Here is an 18,179-nt window from a genome sequence, read left to right on the forward strand (position 1 = left end):
CTGCAAAAAGGTACTGTTCTCTTCCTGGCTGCGTGTGTCGAGAAGCAGATGGATGAGGCTGAACATGTGTGGCTTTCTCACACAGGGAGTGGAGGAAATCCTGGGGGTGGTACCAGTAGTGGAAGAGCTGCTTTTGCACACAGAGCCCAGCTTAGCAGATGGGTTCACACTCTGCGCTGCCTTGTTGTCTCTGAGCTCTATGAGCTGGCAGAGGCCACTGTATTAACCAAATAGTTTTGTTGTAATGTGCTCAGCGCTAGTGTCAGACTGCTATGCAGAGATGTCTTCTGTTTCTACTTCTAACAGCTTAGCAGCTAATAAACACCATGCAACAACCTCTCTTCTAAACCTCCTCTTAAAATACAGAGTTTGGTTTGCCAACTCCAATGTATTTAAAGCATCTGAGCTTCCGGGGAGACTTTGGAAAGTTAACTGAGTGAGTGGAGGCACGTGCAGAAAGACATTTTCAGAAGCAAAAGGCAGCTCCAGTATCAGCTCAACATCTGATGAGAGGCTCTGAGGATGTTAGAGCCTTTTGCATTGAAAGGAGATATGTTCTCACATTTGACAAAGCATCTCTAGTCGTGTTTGGTCAGGGTGAGGTCTATAACCTACTGCAGAAAAAGAGGCAGGGGAAGGCAAGGAATGGGGAACAGAGCAATGTGCAGCTTTCAGAGAGGAGAGCCTTTCCTGGGAAGAAACTCCAAGGGATTGTCTCGTAAAGAACAGAGGGGTCTTTCCCTGGTATGCACCTGTGTCCTCACTGAGCCTGTGGAGTCAGAGACTTTGAGCAGAGCTAGCACTCTGTGGTGAAAATAAGAACAAATCTGAGACTCCAGCCCTTCAAGGGGAAAAGTTCTCACTTGGTTTTTGGCTTTTTCTCTGGTACTGTCTTTGTGGTGAGTTAGGAACCCAAAGCAGAAATGCCACTGTTTTTTTATAAAAAATCTCTTGTGCATTTCTAGTTGAAGCCCAAAACCAAGGAGACTCCCTTTTGGATGCCTTCCCATAGCACTTCAAAGCAGTGTCCAGAACTAGGAGGTGGGAGGGAAAGGCAATTCACAAAAGCTCTCTGATTCTGAAGGCTGAATCCCAGACCTCCCTCATTTACATCACAGCTTGCATCCACAAAGTGTAGAAGCCCACTCTACGATAAAACATGCCTTCAGTAGCCGACAGTCACATGTCCCCTGCAAAGCAGACAGAAAGTTTTGTTAAAAAAATAAAAAGGCACTGGAAGACTGTTAGGAGCTTTTGAAATCCTGGGCTGGGGAAATTTCATTTTACTCTGCTGGCTAGCATGTGTGCTTGAAGGCTCGCTTGAGGAATTCACAGATGCCAAGGTGACCTTTCGGTGGCCGCTGGCAGCCTGTCAAGCGAGGTTGGAGACCTCTTTCCCCAGCACTGATACTTTTGCCAGCTGACTGACATTCTTCTTCTCTCCTTGTTTTATTTTCATTGCACAGGACAGGGCTGGAGGCCATTATGGAGACCTATGCCTTCTGGAGGCCCCCTGTGCGCACTCTCACCTTTGAAGACTTCACTACCATGCAGAAGCAGCAAGGTGAGCATACAAAGGGCATGGAAAGAGCTGTAAAAAGAGCAGGAGAAGAGAGTGTAAGAGCAGCAACACACTCTGCTCTGTGTCTGGTGGCCGGGGACAGTTCATGCACCACGTTGAGCTCTTGACTGCTGTGAAAGGACACTGAGCAGAGAGGATAGATGGAAATGGTGGACAGGCCATGCCTTATGAGATGTAGTGCAACCACTTCATCTCCCTAGTGTCCCCAGTGCACCTAAGAGCTAGAAGGAGGAGCAGGAAGGAGCACAGGGTTGGGAGAACCAGCCCAAGTACACAGCAAGAGTTAAGCATGAGTTAAGTGTGAAGAGAGAACAGAGAGACTGAGGAAACACTCCAGCATGTTAGGCATGTTGTTTTCCATTTACAGTTAGAGTTTGCCATTTGTGTGGTGACACAAGGGGAAGGGGGGTGTGTCCTCTGGAAGCTTTAGGAGACCAGAAATGTGCGTCCCTCCACAATCATGCTGCCTCACTTCCAAAACCCAGTGGCCTTGCTGGAGAGAGTTTCTGTTAGTATGAGGCTGGGACGAATTATTGGGTAGGCCAAGTGTTTTCTGCTTGTTCATGCTGTGTCTTTTCATAACTTCTGCCCTTTACATCTCATTTGTTACGTAGGGCTTTCATCTCCAGTTTCAGGCTGTGTTACTTTTTTTTTTTGCACTGATAGGTCTTCCCCATTCACTTCATTGCAGCTATTTCTAGTTAAAAACAGTGATCACTGGGAAGAGAGCTATCAGGGCAACCTGGTACTTTTTTTATTCCGATATAAATGCAAGAAAAGAAACAATCCAAAGCCATGTTCAAACGTGGCACCTGTGAGGTTAAACAACCAAAACCAAATGCATGCGCTGTGTAGCAGATTCTCCAGCCTTTCACATTTGAGCTTGACATCACCCCAAAACTTCCCTCTAGACCTCGAATCCATCTGCGGATGGCATGGTCTCCTCCAGAGGGAGGGTAGCAGCAGTGGCTGCCAGGTCTGCCTATCACAGGGCAGGAGAGCAGGAGAGGTTTTGCACAAGCTCAGGGGCACTTGTCAAGGAGCACTTGCAGTGAGGCATGTGGTCAGAGATGGGTTAAAACAGGGATTCAGAAACGTTTTCATCACCCACCTAAATAGAAACATAACAGCCTCTCCTCCTGGTCACAGTTGCTGCAGCAGCCTCCCTCCTCTGTCTCACCCCCTATTCGGACTCCCACACCTCCCCTCCCTTCCCATTGGTTATCAGATAACATCCTAGTGGCGAGTCCAGCTATTGCTTACGTAGTAAGGTAATAGTAGGAAAGGAAAATATTTAATGTATTTTTAGCTTGTTTTAATATAGTTTGGCAGCTGAAAAACCAGGAAGCAAGCCAGTACCCTGTGACCAGCCAGCTCTGTGCAGACCACCATCACCACACCACAGACCACTAGGTTTAGGGCAGCCCTTAACTAAAGTTGTGTCTGCAGGTCGGTGTCAAAACTTAAAACTCATTACAAAACAGTGCTCTCGAGCTCTGCATTTAGTCGTGCAAAACAACCTCAAGATAATAAATCAGAAATATTCCCTCCATCATAGTGCTCAACTCTCCATGGTTGCTGTAACAAGCTGGCCCCTGGTCTCAGCAATAGGTGCAAAGCCAAGGTACAAACACACTCTGTTTTAATTTCTGGCTGCCATGACAGATCTGAAGGGCCAGCACAAATATGCTGGTCTGGAGCCCTTGGAATTGCTGGCAGAAAGAGCAAGAAATGCTGAGGTGGCTTTAAGCCACATGTGATTCTTCCCTCCAAATCTAAGTACAGTGCCCGTACTTCATCTCCTTGCTTTCAAGCACATTAACTGTGTGACAGGTGAGTAAATCACTGGTGTTTAACAGCTGACTTTTGCATAAGCTATTGCACCTCAGATCCTCTGAGCCTTAGCCAGTCTTTTCATGTAACAGACTTGCGTGGGACTCTACTCCTCTCTTCCCACCTGAAGCTTCAGTGCTCTGAGCTGCATGCTGTTATCTCATACCCCTGCATATTTATGAATTAGATGTTTTCAGGGTATTATTTTAATAAACAGACACTTTAATTCTGGATAATGCTGTTATTTCCAAAGCTGGGTGAATATGTGGCATTTCTGAACAAACACTTAAGGAATTGCAAGCCTCCATTTTATCTCTTGAATTATTAGCTGGGAAACTGCTCTGGGGCTACAGGAGTCTTCTGGGACTAGATGTGGCCATTTCAGCTTAAGAGGAGTGCATACTTACTGCAGAGAGATGAGATGAGAGAAGCAAAAGTGGCCACATACCTAGGAAGAAACATCATCGATGAGGAGCGAATTATGGTTGTTCAGCTTGGTGAGGAGGAAGAGAATACATAATAGTAATGAAATAAGATGCTGTCTGTGGTGGATAAGAAAAAAGCAATAGGCTTCAGTTACATGAAGTCTAGTGAAGTGCTGGAACAGTTTTCCTGTAGGAACTGTGGAATTCAGCCTTGATTTTCTAGAGATAAGTCCCTCTTACTGTGGTGGAAAAACTTATGCTTTCTGGGGCAGGAGCTCGGGACTTCAGCAGTATAAATATGGTGCCTTTGCTGCTTTCCAGCTAGATTTTTCTGTGTTATGGATTGCTATGGATTCTTAGCTTTTCTTTTGTCGCTTGGTAATTTTTTCATGAAATAAAAGTGTTATGTGCCTTTTCCAAAACAGTTTTGTCAAACAAATCCAACTGAATAATTTGGTTAAGTTAGAGGTTTGACTAAGAGAAATAACTGTATAGATGTGATGGATTTTTGGAGAGCATTTCACTTATTGCCACATGTGCCAACTTGGAAAAGTTAGCATTAGTGTGTATTAAGAAATGAATAGCTGACTGATCTCAAAGCTGACGTGATAAATGTGTAAACAACATCCAGTAAGGACAGTCCCAGTGTTGCTCTGCAAAGAGCAAGGGACAGTGTATGTAATATTGTGATAAAAAGGGACATGTGATCTCTGGTGTAAAAAAAAAATAGTGGTAAGCAGTGGGGAGACAATTTCCTAGCTGCAAACTGACATTACAATACAGTCTTCGACTGTATGTATTTTTAAAGGGTGGGAAGAGATTGAAGAGGATTCAGGAAATAAAAGTAGAATGATTTGTTGGCTGGAGAAGATGCCTGAGAATGAAAGCTCAGTTTGCATAGTTAATCAAAAAGAAGATTAAGTACTCAATCTTTACAGCCTATACTATCTTGCACAGAGAAGAATACATGGTAGATTTGTGTCACCCATCCTTGATAGACTTTTGTGACTGTGATTTCCGTGTTTTTATGACACAACTGTGTGGACCATGCTTCATTACGGTGGCTCTGATTTTTCTGCTCTAACTGAATGTTCATCCCTTTTTTTGGGATGTTACGAGATAAGGAGAACAGAAGTTCCCTCTCATCCACTTTCTTCATACAATTAATTTTTTTACAGGTTTTTATGTCCCTCCTCTGTGCTTCTCACAGTGAATAGTGCCAGTCATCTCTTTTCTCTTCACGTGGGAAGTTTTCCAAGTCCTTAATCGTTTCTTTAAAAACAAGCCTGCACAGAGTATTCCAGATGCATCCACATGATACAATTATCTAAAGGCATTATAATTTTTTCCACATTATCCTTTCTCCCATTCAACATGCATCCTACTGCTTTGCTCATTTTTTTGGCCCAATCTGTATGATGAGCAAGGGCCACACTGACACACCGAATCGATACTTGGCGCACTGGATGCAGCTGTTTCATACAGGGATTAAATAACTTTCTAATCTACACGATGATAGGTTTCAGCTGCCACACAAACTGTAGAGCCTGATATCATGACCAGTCACACAGATGCCTGGTGCGGCTGACTGTAGCAGTCCACGAGCTTTATTTGCACATGTTGCCATTGAAGTAAAGCACATCAGTAAGTCTCTGCAGGTCTGTGACCTGAGTGGTCACCGTATTGTCCTACCAAGGAGAAGAACATGCCGTTTCTGTCAGTGAAACCCTCTGATCTGAGTACAAAACCTCTCTTTTGGAGCACGCAATCCAAAAGTCATTGCAGCTTTACAAGGGCAAGTGCAATGTTTGACACAATCCCAGCAGATCTGCAGCCAGTTTGAAAAAAGGAAAGTCCCCTCGAACAAAAACTTTGCAAAAAATGTTCAGAAAACAGCAATCCAGGAGAGGCTGACCTTCTGGAGAATGATGTCACTCGCTCTTCAAGCTATCTCCTTATTACTATGGAAAAAGGAGGCTTGGGATTATTGAATGCACATGGCAATGAGACGTGGGGAAAGCCAGCAATCTATTAAAGTCTTTAATTGGAATATATTTTCAAAATTTAGATTGAACCTCGTCCAGATTCTCATTATTAAAAATACGTGGCTCAGTTTCTCGATTTTAACAGGGAGCATAAAAAAAAAAATAAAAGAGAGGGGGAAAAAAGAAAATAAGAGTTCCAGTAACTCTGGATTGTGTCACTTTCCAAGAGTAAAAAGAGCTGTTGCTGTCTCTTATGTGACATACAGTTTCCCATGGGATATTTTGATGAGCAGATGCTATCACTGACTGTAAGTTTTGCCAGGACATAGACACTAGAAAAGCACTGTGACAATGCTAGAATAGTGATCAGTATCTGATCCTTCCTATAAAAGCTGATGACTTATGCAAGAAGTGAAGTCAAAGGTACCATGGCAGTTGGTAAAAACAGTTGCCTTCTAAGCTGAATTTCAGAGCCAGTTTGAGAGTCACACGATGCGGTATATTGGCAGGTTTTGCAGCACATACATTTTTATTTCACCACTAAATTACTGTTTTGATACATGCACACCAAGTCTGCAAGAGTCAAACATCTTAGCTTTGACTGGTGAGTGCTCAAGGCAGCTTTCCTTTCAAATGGAGTTTCTTTGCTTTATTAAGTGCCTTTGCTCAGGACTCTACAGATTGCTTTCAGTAGATTCAACCTGTTCTCCATCAACTTGAGCACCTCCATTGATCTTGCATTGGGGACCTGAGGTAGAGAGGCCATCTATTAGGGAGTCTGTAAAATCTTCGTTATCAGTTGTTGAGATTAGCATCAAAAGCTTGAAGTTTGTCTAAAACAGTACCGGAGGCAAAGAGGGGTGTTCTCCTTGCAGGTAAGACAGCTGTTGCTATCTCTGGTATCAGCAGGTATCTTTGGTAGAAGCAGATATGCTGCTATCTCTAGAGCAGCATGCATGTGCAAACTGGCGATTCAGCACAGCTCCTACCATCTTCCTCTGAGAGGGAACATTGTAATGCTACAGTCTTGTGTTGGCAAGGACATGCACAAAAGGCTTCCTCTCCTCTGTGTGGAAGAGGTTCAATCTGCTCATTCACTGCTGCAAAGGAACAATGTTTTCTTGTAGTAACAATTAGTCCAGACAGACCCTAAGGCTGCGTGATATATCAGCAGATGGGAGACAGATACCCTGAGTGGAGGCGTTGCTGCTTTTCCAGGTTCCTTGCCTGTAAATTTTACCCTTTTCAGGCAGGCATCACCTCTGTCTTGCCAAAGTTTGTCTGTACTTCTCGTTACTCATTTTTTCTTTGGTATACTCTTCTCCACATTGGGTGTGGTACTCAGAGAGCTGCCCTGATTGCACCCATCTGAAAACATTACCGCAAATGCAAACGTGTATTGGTGTCAAGTGGAGGGAAGACTGAGCCCTCCAGAACTTCATCTGAAGGCATCAGAGGCACCTTGAGGCAGAAAGAAGCAAATAACTGGTACTTTTGGCTTTTTCTCCACTAAAGTGGGGTGCTCATCATCCTCCAAGCCTGAGTTGATTTGATCTGTCTGTACTTGAAGAAGGGAAACAGGAGACATTTCTGTAGGAGCTGATGAGTACACAAAAAGTGTTGTGTACTCCACGTTACAATTGTCTGCACACAAGACAGAAAGTCATGTCCAACAGACCTTCTCCTGAGACAGTGTGGAGTTGGCCCAGGAATACCGTGTGTTTATACGAGGAGCAGAAACCTTTGCATTAAAGACAGTCTGGGGGGACTGGTAAGGGGATGTTGTCGCTTACTTTTGGGAAAGCCCTCTTGATGCTCTGGATATAGATGGGAATGGAAATCAGACATCTTGAATTGTACTTTTTGTCCACATTAGAAAAAAGGGTTGCTTTTTACCATTAGATCTTGAAAATATTTGATTTTGAAGGATGACTGAGGCACGTTTGATCTCTAATTTTCTGACTGCCTAGTTTGTGTTGCAGAAATCTATAAGAACTAAAGGGAAGTAAAGTGTTATTCCGAGTTGCTCTAGATTTACAATTAACTCCAGTGCTTCTCGTAATTTGAGGCAAACTTATAAAAAAGATCCTTCTCTATAATTTACTAGCCCTAAAAAAATTTGCTTTCATTCCTCACTTTTGTACTGTACAGTACACACTTTCCCCCTTAAATCTATTGCTGTAACTTTTTTTCTTTTCACTCTGTGAGCTGTATCTCAAAGAACTACAAAGCACTCTTTATGTTTCCCCTGCCAACCCAGAAACTTGGCATGCAGTAGATTTCGGGTCTCATTTGGGCCTTTTAAAGATTTTACCAGCGGATTCATAATTTGATAATTGGCCAAGGGCTCTAGAGAGAAAATAGGCAGCTACACTCTGTGAAGATAGAAATAGCTCTCATTCCCATGAAAGAGGGAAGTTTTCATTCCTAGAAACGGAAAGAATGAACAGAGTCCAGCACTTCACAGACCAGGTGTCCCTTCCCTTGTTTGGTGAGAGGACAAGGAAGAGACATCAAAGCTGTTTAGTTTTCCAAGGTGGAGAAGAAGGAACTCAGAGGGGAAGTGGTGGTGGAAGAAGGATGTGATGAAGAATCTTTCAGTCCTTCTGAAGGCTGTAGGTTTGAGTTTTGGAAAACTAGGAACGGGAAGAGAGACCTCGGGCTGTCAGTTATACTTGCAAGACAAATGTTGTCATGATACGTGAGAGCAGGAGTGACATCTGATTTTGTGGCATTCAGATGCCTGGAGATGCAAGTAGGCATTGAGCAGGACTGGGACATGTGCTGCTTGAAGCAGGAATGAATCCAGGTTTGTGTGAGGCCTGGCTCTTAAAGGACATGAGATCAGATGATTACAGTGGCACCCTCTGGCCTCATAAACTATCAGTCAGATCACCTGGAAATCTGCACAAACCCTCCCTCATAACTGTCTCAGATTTCCACCTTTTGGCAAGTACTTCATTTTTGTTCTGCGACCAAAGGCACAGTAACTTGGAAGACAGGGAGTGAGTTTCATAAGCCTACTTAAGGTGCCTGCATGTGCGAGTGCACAGAAGGGGAAAGGGATTTGACCTTTTTGTTCAGATTTGTTTTCCTGCGTGCATGCCATCACTTTTATTTACTGTTATATCGAAGGGTAGAACATTGCAAAAAACTGGGAAGGATTGGTCTCTCCCATGCTTTAGAAAACCCCTTTACATATGTGTACAAGTCTGTAGAGCCTTCGCAAAAATCAGACCTTTCAGGAGTGACTTAAAGTATGCTAGTATGTCTGCATGGACAGGGTCCTCTGTCTGTGCTCCATGCTGGCCAGACACATGCCAGCTCCCAGCCAGCTCCATTTGGAAAGCTGGAGATCTGCATTAGCATGGCTCTGTGCCCAAGTGAATATAAACTGCCTCTCAGGAGGGCTTATTAGCTCAAGCAAAGTGCCAGGAGGAGAGCCACGAGCCAGATGAATGGCTAGTGGCCACAGCCCTGCTTTCCTGCACCCTCAGCTGCTCAGACACATGCCTGTCACATGGTGAAGATGCTGATGTGTTGGGTGTGTGCCAGCAGAAGGGCTGTGGCTCCTGCAGGAAACCGATCAGCAAGGCTGTGCACTATTCACTCCCAAGCATCAGGCCTTTGGGCTAGGTTCTGCTCATATCTGAAGGTGGGAGAAGATGGCTGGGCTGAGGCTGTGGGCCAGACACTGTTCTGCTGAGCTGAGTACAGCCTCTGAGCCATAGACTGGCCATGCTGAACCTGCAGCCCGTATCTGTGGCTATGATAAGCTAAACTAGCTTGTAGGTGGAAGTGGGCTGAGCTGTTTAAGAAGCGTTTACACTCAAAGAATAATAACTTTGTGCTGACTGATACATCAAAATGTAAAATCATCTCAAGACAAATCACCTTGTAGTTCCTCACCCTTGTTAGAAAGTCAAGGCACAAGCTCTGAGGACCTTCAGCCACATCTGTTCTTAACAAGACAGTGAATACCAGGTTATCACTGTCTGAGCCCAAGCATGCCAACAGCTGGAGGTTGCTGATGCTGTCAGATAATGGCAACAATCAAGTTGCCCAGACCACTCTAAAGCTCTTGCCTGTAGCTGTCTGAAGAGAGGCTACCATTGCACAGGGCATGGTCCTCGTTTTCAGGTATCTTGTGCTGACTGCAGCTTCAGCTTGCGCTTGCTCTCCTCCTCTGTGCTAAGCAAGGACTTCAAGGACTAAGAGGTTTGTATGGAGGCACTGCAGGTGATGGTAGCAAGCGATCCCTGTACGCTGCAGTTGAGTCCAAAGTGTGATTTATGTGTACCTTTCAGATAAAGGAGGTTGGATAAGTTGTGGGTCAACTGACTAGTGTGGTGTCATTTGTAAGAGAGATCCGAGAAAGTTTTCCACGCACAATTTCTTCAGGCTCTCTTGGCTCTGATGGTCTCCCCACATCTCCCTGTTGCCAGAAAGCTCCCTTGGCTAACACTGGCTGCTGGCAGATGTGTTTTCCATCTACGCTGAAGTGTTACCAGTTCTCTATGTGACCTGCTCTGTGTGGAAGAGGTCCCCTTTGCCTTTCAGACACCCTGGCATGCTGAATGCTTCAAGAATACTCCAGCCCCTCGTTTTAAGGCACATCATACCTGTGGACTGGGTATGTTTGGGCTTACCCTGAAATTGTCCTTTACACAAGTTCAGTCTAGGTAAAAGAAAAGCAAGGGTCTATTGGCAACATACAGAGAGACAGCACCATTACCAAGGCTTAGAAGGACACAGGTGACAGGAAGGAAAAACCAGTCATAAGCTACTTGAGATGAAATTTTAACAGCAGTTCTTATTTGTTTCCAGATGAGAAGTTGTAGTTTCTTCCCTAATCCTTGTGGACAGGTATTTGATACCGGTGCACAGCCAGCATTTCTATATGGTGTTCATGAGAGGGAATGCTGGCATGAGGAAGAAGGTTTGCCTTTACATCCCACCCTCTCCATAGGGTTTCCCTGTCTTCCACCAAGATTTAATTCTTCTTTTTCCCACCTTCCCTCTTTACCAATGATTTCTTACTTCTTGGTCCGGTTTGTAGTTTTTGACCTTTCTTGCACTAGATCATTCTCCACTCCCCCTCTTTGGAAATGCTCCTCTCCCTTTGCTAAGGTCATCTTAGTTACCACTTGTATGCCCAGACAGAGAGCAGGCTCTTTTCAAGATGGACACTGTGGACATAACGGCAGGACACTGTGAGGATGGACAGTTTCATCTGCCATGCCGCACAAGGTTCAGCTGCAAAGGAGGGGTTTTGAAGTTACAAACCTTGCATTTTATACAAACCTGATTTGCTAACTGCATGTACCTGGGACTGATGTATGCAGGGCCAGAAATGATCTTCAGAAGACTGAACACAATAGTAATTAGTCACTCTGGAATCATGATAAGTGCGGAAGTGAGGGATACTGTAACATTTATGGTAAGTACTGTTGGTGTTGGCAATTATTTCTGGGACAATAGTGAGTAGAGAAAAGGAACACAAGAGAATTATTGAGGGATTCATTTTGTTCTTCCTTAAATGTGGTTTCACTTGACTTAAACCAGAGCTAAACATAGTGTTGTGTATCAGTTTAACTAGATCGGTTTGTATCCATGCCTTCCATTAAAACGATATACACATCTGTGTATCTGAGACTGTAGCATGGTGTGGATATACTTGCTGGGCTTGCTGCCATGTCTAGGAGTATTTGGCTGACTTTGTAACAACTACAGTCCAAGTTATAACTTCACAAAAGTCCAGGTTGCGTTTGGCCCATACTTAGTGCTGCCAGCAAAGATGGATTGGAAATATCGTTCACAGCAGAGTAGAGCTGTTTACTTTCTGAAGAGGGTGAGCTGAGATGGGCCTTGCTTTGTCTTGTTTCCCGTTCCACTTAAACGTGCAAAGATTATTCTGCAAATGATCAGGAACTTCAGGCTTCTGCATTATGTTCTGTTGCAGCAGAATTGTGGTGTGTCCTGTGCTTATGGCTGGCATTTGCAGCAAAGCATTCTTGAAAGACACTCGTCAGGTCTGGCATTTGCTGCTGTTGATAGATCTCTCACCTCCTCATCATTTTAAAGTTACGGAGAAAAAGAAAAAAGTGGTTTTTACTTTGTTTCCTGATTACTGTGTTGTCATTTCAGGGTTTTTCTGTTGGCCTGTAAATAGGGATAATTCAGAGCAGAATCGCTTTAGTCCCCCTTTTGGGGTAACCTGAAAAGCGAAATTCAGTGTTTCAGTTTTGGAACCATTAAGAATACCTTGTAATTGCTAATCAGAGATCTCTACTTACTCTCTGTGGAGACAAAGCCTCTGCTATGGGTATGACTCAATTGTAACTCCTCAGCAGATGTTTAAAGTTTAATGCTTGAGGTACCTGGCGTGTGTGTTCTTCTCCTGCATAATTTTTAAAGGTTAACTATGGAGTAAAGGAAGACCGACATGAAGACATTGCAGTTAATATTTTATTCTACATATTTTATTTCAAACAGATCATTAAATGCTCATACATCTATACATATCTATTTTTACTAATTCTCCAGAAACTGTCAGCAAGTAAGTCACTGTCTGAAGTTTATTCATGAAATATGTGGTGTAAAAAATAAAGTGTGGAATTACTGTGGGCTAAATACATCTCACTTTGTGTTGTAATTGTTTTGTGATTATGTGACCTCTGTGTTTTGAGCTTTGATAGCTAAGTGACGATATGTGAACTCAGCTGTCTGCCTGCCCTCTCTGTCAGAGGTTATCTTCTTTGGTGCTGGGCTAACAGGAAAATGTGTATCTGTAGTTGTGCACCTCAGTTCAAACTCACCTTTATCAACATTTTCAACTAAAACAGACCTTGTGTAGAGGCAGATGTTCCCTTCTGCCGATCCTGCTGCAGTATTGACAGTATTGACCTGTAACAGAGAGACAGGGAGAAAGACTGGAGGAGGTACCATCTTAACTTACCACAACAAAATTAACTAAAGGTTGTCTGTCAGAGACTTCAAATGAACCAGGGAAGTGTACCTTTTAAAATAAATACTAAAGTAGAAATTCACACAAAAAGTCTCTGAACTCTGGAGCAAAAATGCACTAGCAAGTTTGAGCATTTCAGTGTTGTCAAGAAGGGAATATAGAGAGCCCATGATGCCATTTGAAACTTCAAATTTTCTCATTAATTCTAGTGGAGATTTGACTCAATGCTTCTCTTTTACGCTTCTGAATGAATGTCAAAAGGAGTCAGTGGCTTAGCAATAAGCATTTATCCCCATGGTTGGTAATGGGAATGACTGCTTTGGCTTAGCAACACAGAAACATGCATTTTCTTGATGCTGCCTGGGTCAGCTGCAGCCACTCCAGGCTGTGCTTACCCAAGGCTGTTTTTCTTCTTTTTTTATGGCGCTTGTTTCAAAAACTTTTAAAATTAAAAAATCCCAAACATTATTAATGTCTCAAAGTTACATTTTCACTCTAATGCCCCATTCTGTTTCATCCTAGTTGTGTTAGAAAGAGCCAGATATCATAGAATCATAGAATGGTTTGGGTTGAAAGGGACCTTTAAAGGTCATCTAGTCCAACCTCCCTGCGATGAGCATGGACATCTTCATCAAGATCAGGTTGCTCAGAGCCCCATCCGACTTGACCTGGAATGTTTCCAGGGATGGTGCATCTACAGCCTCTCTGGGCAACCTGTCCAGTGTTTCACCACCCTCATTGTAAAAAATTTTTTCCTTATATCTAGTCTAAATTTACCCTCTTTTTGTTTAAAACCGTTACCCCTTGTCCTATCACAACAGGCCCTACTAAAAAGTTTGTCCCCATCTTTCTTATAAGCCCCCTTTAAGTACTGAAAGGCTGCAATAAGTACTGAAAGGCCTTCTCTTCTCCAGGCTGAACAACCCCAACTCTGCATAAGAGAGGTGCTCCATCCCTCTGATCAGTTTTGTAGCCCTCCTCTGGACCTGCTCCAATAGGTCCATGTCTTTCCTGTGCTGAGATGTAATCTCACTTGCATTCTCACCATCATATACTGACACAGAACCTGTCTTTCTAGTGCATCTCCTAACCATTAGCACCACCTATTCTCTTTTCATCAAGCAGCACTGCATTCAGTTCCTCCCCCATTTTGCAGCAAAAAAATTTGGTCTCAAAGTCCTGCTGTTTTTTTAACACAAGAAGACACAAGAGAAAGCTGTCCTTTACTTTTGATCCTCAATGTGCCATCTCTGCCTTGGTTAAATTTCAGCTGCCCACTCTAACGCCCTCTTTTCCAGTCCCTTTCCCTCTCATCTTTCATCTTCTAGCCTGTCCAAAATGCTGTCTCACCAGTTGTCTTCCCAGTTCCTCTGGTTCTACTTATCCCCTGGTCAAATCTTTTCACCAGCACCTCTTTGCTCCATTTACAAGAGTCTTCAGTGTTAGTTGCCCTAAGGCAGAAATGGGATGTCATGCAAAGGGAATCATTCAAATGAAAAAAATGTTTCATACCAGGAAACTACATTCCCTTAAGCACAGAACTGATTTTCCTGGTTGACCAAGGAAGCTTCCTCTAACTCAGAATCTTGCCTATAATAATCTCTTCTCAAGCTCAAAATTGTGCCATCAGCTTCTTCCTATCACTTACTTTCAGTTTAGTACTGTCTTGGTAGTGTTATACAGTATTGTTTTCCCAGGTAAGAGCATGTAAACATCCCTGCTGTGCAAAATAATCAATTCTATCATTCATAGCATAAATAATGTGTAATACATTGATACTACCAGCATGCATATATGTCAATGTTTTGTTAACACCAGTGATACAACATATGGAATCCCTTTTAAAGTTAAAGCACATGATTGAAAATCCTGACACATCCCCTTGCTCTACTCAGTGGAACAGGCTATAGCTTGAAACTGTCCCACTTCATTTTGGTGTTACTGCTGGCTTAAATCAGTACCACTGCACCACGAGCCATCCGAAAAAACTGTTGAACAATGCAGAAGTCCAACATGCTTTCAGCCACTTCCTGCCACAAGCCTGCCACGAGCAGATGATAAAGCACGTTTGTAGTGGGGCCACGCAGCCCACTGACTGGTGGTCTTCCTGCAGACTGTGAGAGGGAGATGAGACTTTTTTTTTTTTAAAAAAAGGACTAGATAAACATGCCTGGAAATGTGAGATCTCTTGACTGATGGAGTGGTGCTTCCTTGCAGCTTTTCCCACTGCCTTCAATTGCTCTGTGGCACGCTTGCTTCCCTGTCCTGTTTTAAAAGGGAAGAAAATCTACACTGAAAAACAAAACCATACCAAAAAAGCAGCAGGAAAGACCAAGGGATGCTATTAATAAAGTGAGGGCTCTTGCCAAGAAAGCCTGAGTTTTTCAGCGGCCATTTTACCACCCTTGTTTCTTTATTAAACTAAGCTGTTTTTTAATGAGACGGTCTCATTTTGCAGATGTGGTTCCAGGCTCTGAACATGCTCCCATGTGTTTTGTTTTGCAGGAGGCAGCACAGGCACCTCCCCAACCACCTCCAGCACGGGGACCCCCTCGCCCTCCGCTTCCTCTCACCTTCTCTCTCCATCCTGCTCCCCTCCAGCCTTTCATCTGGCCCCCAACACTTTCAACGTTGGCTGCCGGGAGAGTCAGCTTTGCAACCTCAACCTGTCTGATTATCCCCCATGTGCCAGAAGCAACATGGCCGCCTTGCAGAGCTACCCAGGGCTGAGCGACGGTGGCTACAACCGGCTGCAGAGCGGCACTGCTTCCGCCTCGCAGCCCTCCGAAACCTTCATGCCTCAGAGGACTCCATCCTTGATCTCAGGAATGCCGACTCCTTCCTCCCTGCCCAGCAACAGCAAGATGGAGGCATACAGCAGCCAGCTGGGGTCCTTCCCTAGCTCCCAGTTTCAGTACGTCATGCAAGCAGGCAACCCTGCCTCCACCTCCTCCTCTTCACACATGTTCGGTGGCGGCCACATGCAGCAGAGTTCCTACAATGCCTTCTCCCTGCACAATCCCTACAACCTCTATGGATACAATTTCCCTGCTTCCCCCAGGCTGGCGGCAAGCCCAGAGAAACTCACCACCTCCCAAAGCACTTTACTCTGCTCTTCCCCGTCCAGCGGGGCCTTCGGAGAGAGGCAATACCTTTCCACTGGGATGGATCATGGGATGCATATGATCAGCCCTCCCTCCGGCAACCAGCAGACAGCCAATGCCTGTGACAACAGACAGTATGGTGCGGTTCAGGGCTCTTCCTCACAGATGTCTGTGCACATGGTCTAACAAGCTGTGCCTCTCCTTGGCATCGAAGGCAGCCGGACCTTCATTGTTTCCAGGAGTAAACCCATCCCAGTACATTTCTGCCTTCAAACTTATAGTGGAACTAGTATTGTAACGATAAATAAGAACACAAGCCATCTAGGTATGTGCCACAGAACCTTATGGAAAGCCTCGACTGACAGCCATTGCAGCTTATTGTAGCCCAGGGCCTCCGGACATGTCATGGAGCATCTGTTCTTTCTGGACATTGCATGGAGAAGGGCATGACTTTAACAAGAAGCTGGAGAGAAGCAGCTGAATATACCATTTATGCATTAACTCTCAGCTTGCGTGAACTCTTGATGTGGAGGGAGCCATGCCCCTGTGCTGTCTCCTCCGGGTGTCGACGAAAGGCAGTCTCCCAAGGCTTCGTCCTCTGAAGCTGTACTGCCTATAGCTTTAAAGACCTCTCCCTTCCCAGACCGTTCCTCACTGCTGGAGTGGCTCAGCCCACTTCTGAAGCCAACAGTGGACCCTGGCTCCTTCTCCCACTGTAGCACAGGAATGGCACTGCTGGACTGGAGCCTCTCCTCCCAAAGATGTTTCTGCACCATGGCTCTGCCCAACGAGTGGTTTCTCTGTGAGGGTCAAGCTTAACAGCATCCAGCCTGCAGATGGAGATGGGAGAGAGAGAAGAGATAAAAAAGCTTTAATCTACAAGTGAGCCTCAGACATAAGCAGGGACTGATCTTCAGAAAGCTGCATGGGGAAGAGGGGGCTCAGCTTCTGTTGACGTGACCCAAAGTGATGCATCCAAACCAAAAGGATGACAGCCTTTGTGGGAAACGTGTGTCCCATAGCACTCAACCCAACGGGAGGAAACTGTTCAGACTGACCTCACCAGGAAGAGCAACGAGAAAAGAGAGCTCTGCTCTACAGAATTGCAGCCAGCCTCCCTCACCTTGCATGCAAGAGTTGCCATAGAAAACCGTTAGCATTTCAGCAACAGTGGGGTTGAATATTCGCCAGCCTCCCACCTGCCACATGATCTCTGTTTAACCAAATAGATCATTGCCTTTTGACATCTTTCTTTTCTGTTTTTTTTCTTCTCTCTTTTTTTTTCTTCAAATCCTTTAAAAATAAGAAAACAATTGTAGCTTGGTACAAGCTATGCATTTAAGTTGTGTGAAAATGCAAATACCAAGTAACAGAATACAGATATTATTGAGATTTGTTGTGAGGTGTTGTAGATAAATGTATTTATATGCCTAGTGGAGGATTCAATATTATGAATATAAAAGAGGGCAATAAAAATTGTATGTAAAATATGTATGAAGAAAAAGGTGTATAAAGATTTGCCCTATGCACGGAACTCTGTTTCTAAGTGCCAAGCACAGAATGCGCTAAATAAATCTTTGCAATTGTTCCCTCTGTGTTTTTCTCTGTCTGTGAGGCTTCTTCAGTGGTCTTCTAGAGACAGACGTTTTCAAAATACCACCATGCATGTTTGCACAACAGAAGAAATTAAGACACAGCGCTAAATTGTGAAATCCAGGCAATATTACAATAAAAAGAAAAATTCTGTCAAGAAATTTTAAAAATTGAGTGCTTGGGATCTGTAAGGTGCCTGCCTTCACAGGAAATGTGTCTTATGGACAGCTAGAGTTGTCACTTTGATTGTTAAAATCTAATAAAAAGCTCTTCATAATAATTTTTTGCAGTCAATATAGAAAATAATACTTACAAATAACAGTATAATTTATTTCTCATTTTTAAATGTCATTTTGGGGCATGTGTCAGTTTTTCACTTGCACTACATTTCTAATATGATATTGAGACATCAACACTGAAAGCAGTGGTGAAGCTGAAGACCTTCAAAACCTGGCTGTAAGTTAATGGCTGCAGAGTTTACAGCTTCCCTTGTGTCAATAAACTTTTTTTTTCTGAATTGAAAAAGCACCAGGAAGGTAGAAAGACCTTGAAAGATAAATTCTGCAAACATTTCTTAATTTTTATTTTTACAGGGGAAGATAAATATAGCAATACCATTCCTAGTTCTGTGCCTAGTCCTTCTGACTGTATTCTGGCTTTTACTGTGTCTAGCCGTGGATGCTGCCGAGG

The 18,179-nt window shown here is 43.9% G+C and overlaps 1 protein-coding gene across 1 annotated transcript in view; it reads left to right on the top strand.

Annotated features, from left to right (window-relative positions):
• TBX15 (T-box transcription factor 15) overlaps window positions 1–17,484 on the top strand; it is a 100,416-nt gene extending 82,932 nt beyond the window's left edge. The window contains exons 7-8 of the mRNA XM_068400556.1: window positions 1,467–1,564; window positions 15,298–17,484. Of these exons, the coding sequence (XP_068256657.1) occupies window positions 1,467–1,564; window positions 15,298–16,082 (883 nt within the window). The 3' untranslated portion in view covers window positions 16,083–17,484. The remainder of the gene's footprint in view (window positions 1–1,466; window positions 1,565–15,297) is intronic.
• Window positions 17,485–18,179: the final 695 nt, after the last annotated feature.

This window comes from Nyctibius grandis, chromosome 5 (assembly GCF_013368605.1).
Source record: "Nyctibius grandis isolate bNycGra1 chromosome 5, bNycGra1.pri, whole genome shotgun sequence".
Taxonomy (NCBI): domain Eukaryota; kingdom Metazoa; phylum Chordata; class Aves; order Nyctibiiformes; family Nyctibiidae; genus Nyctibius; species Nyctibius grandis.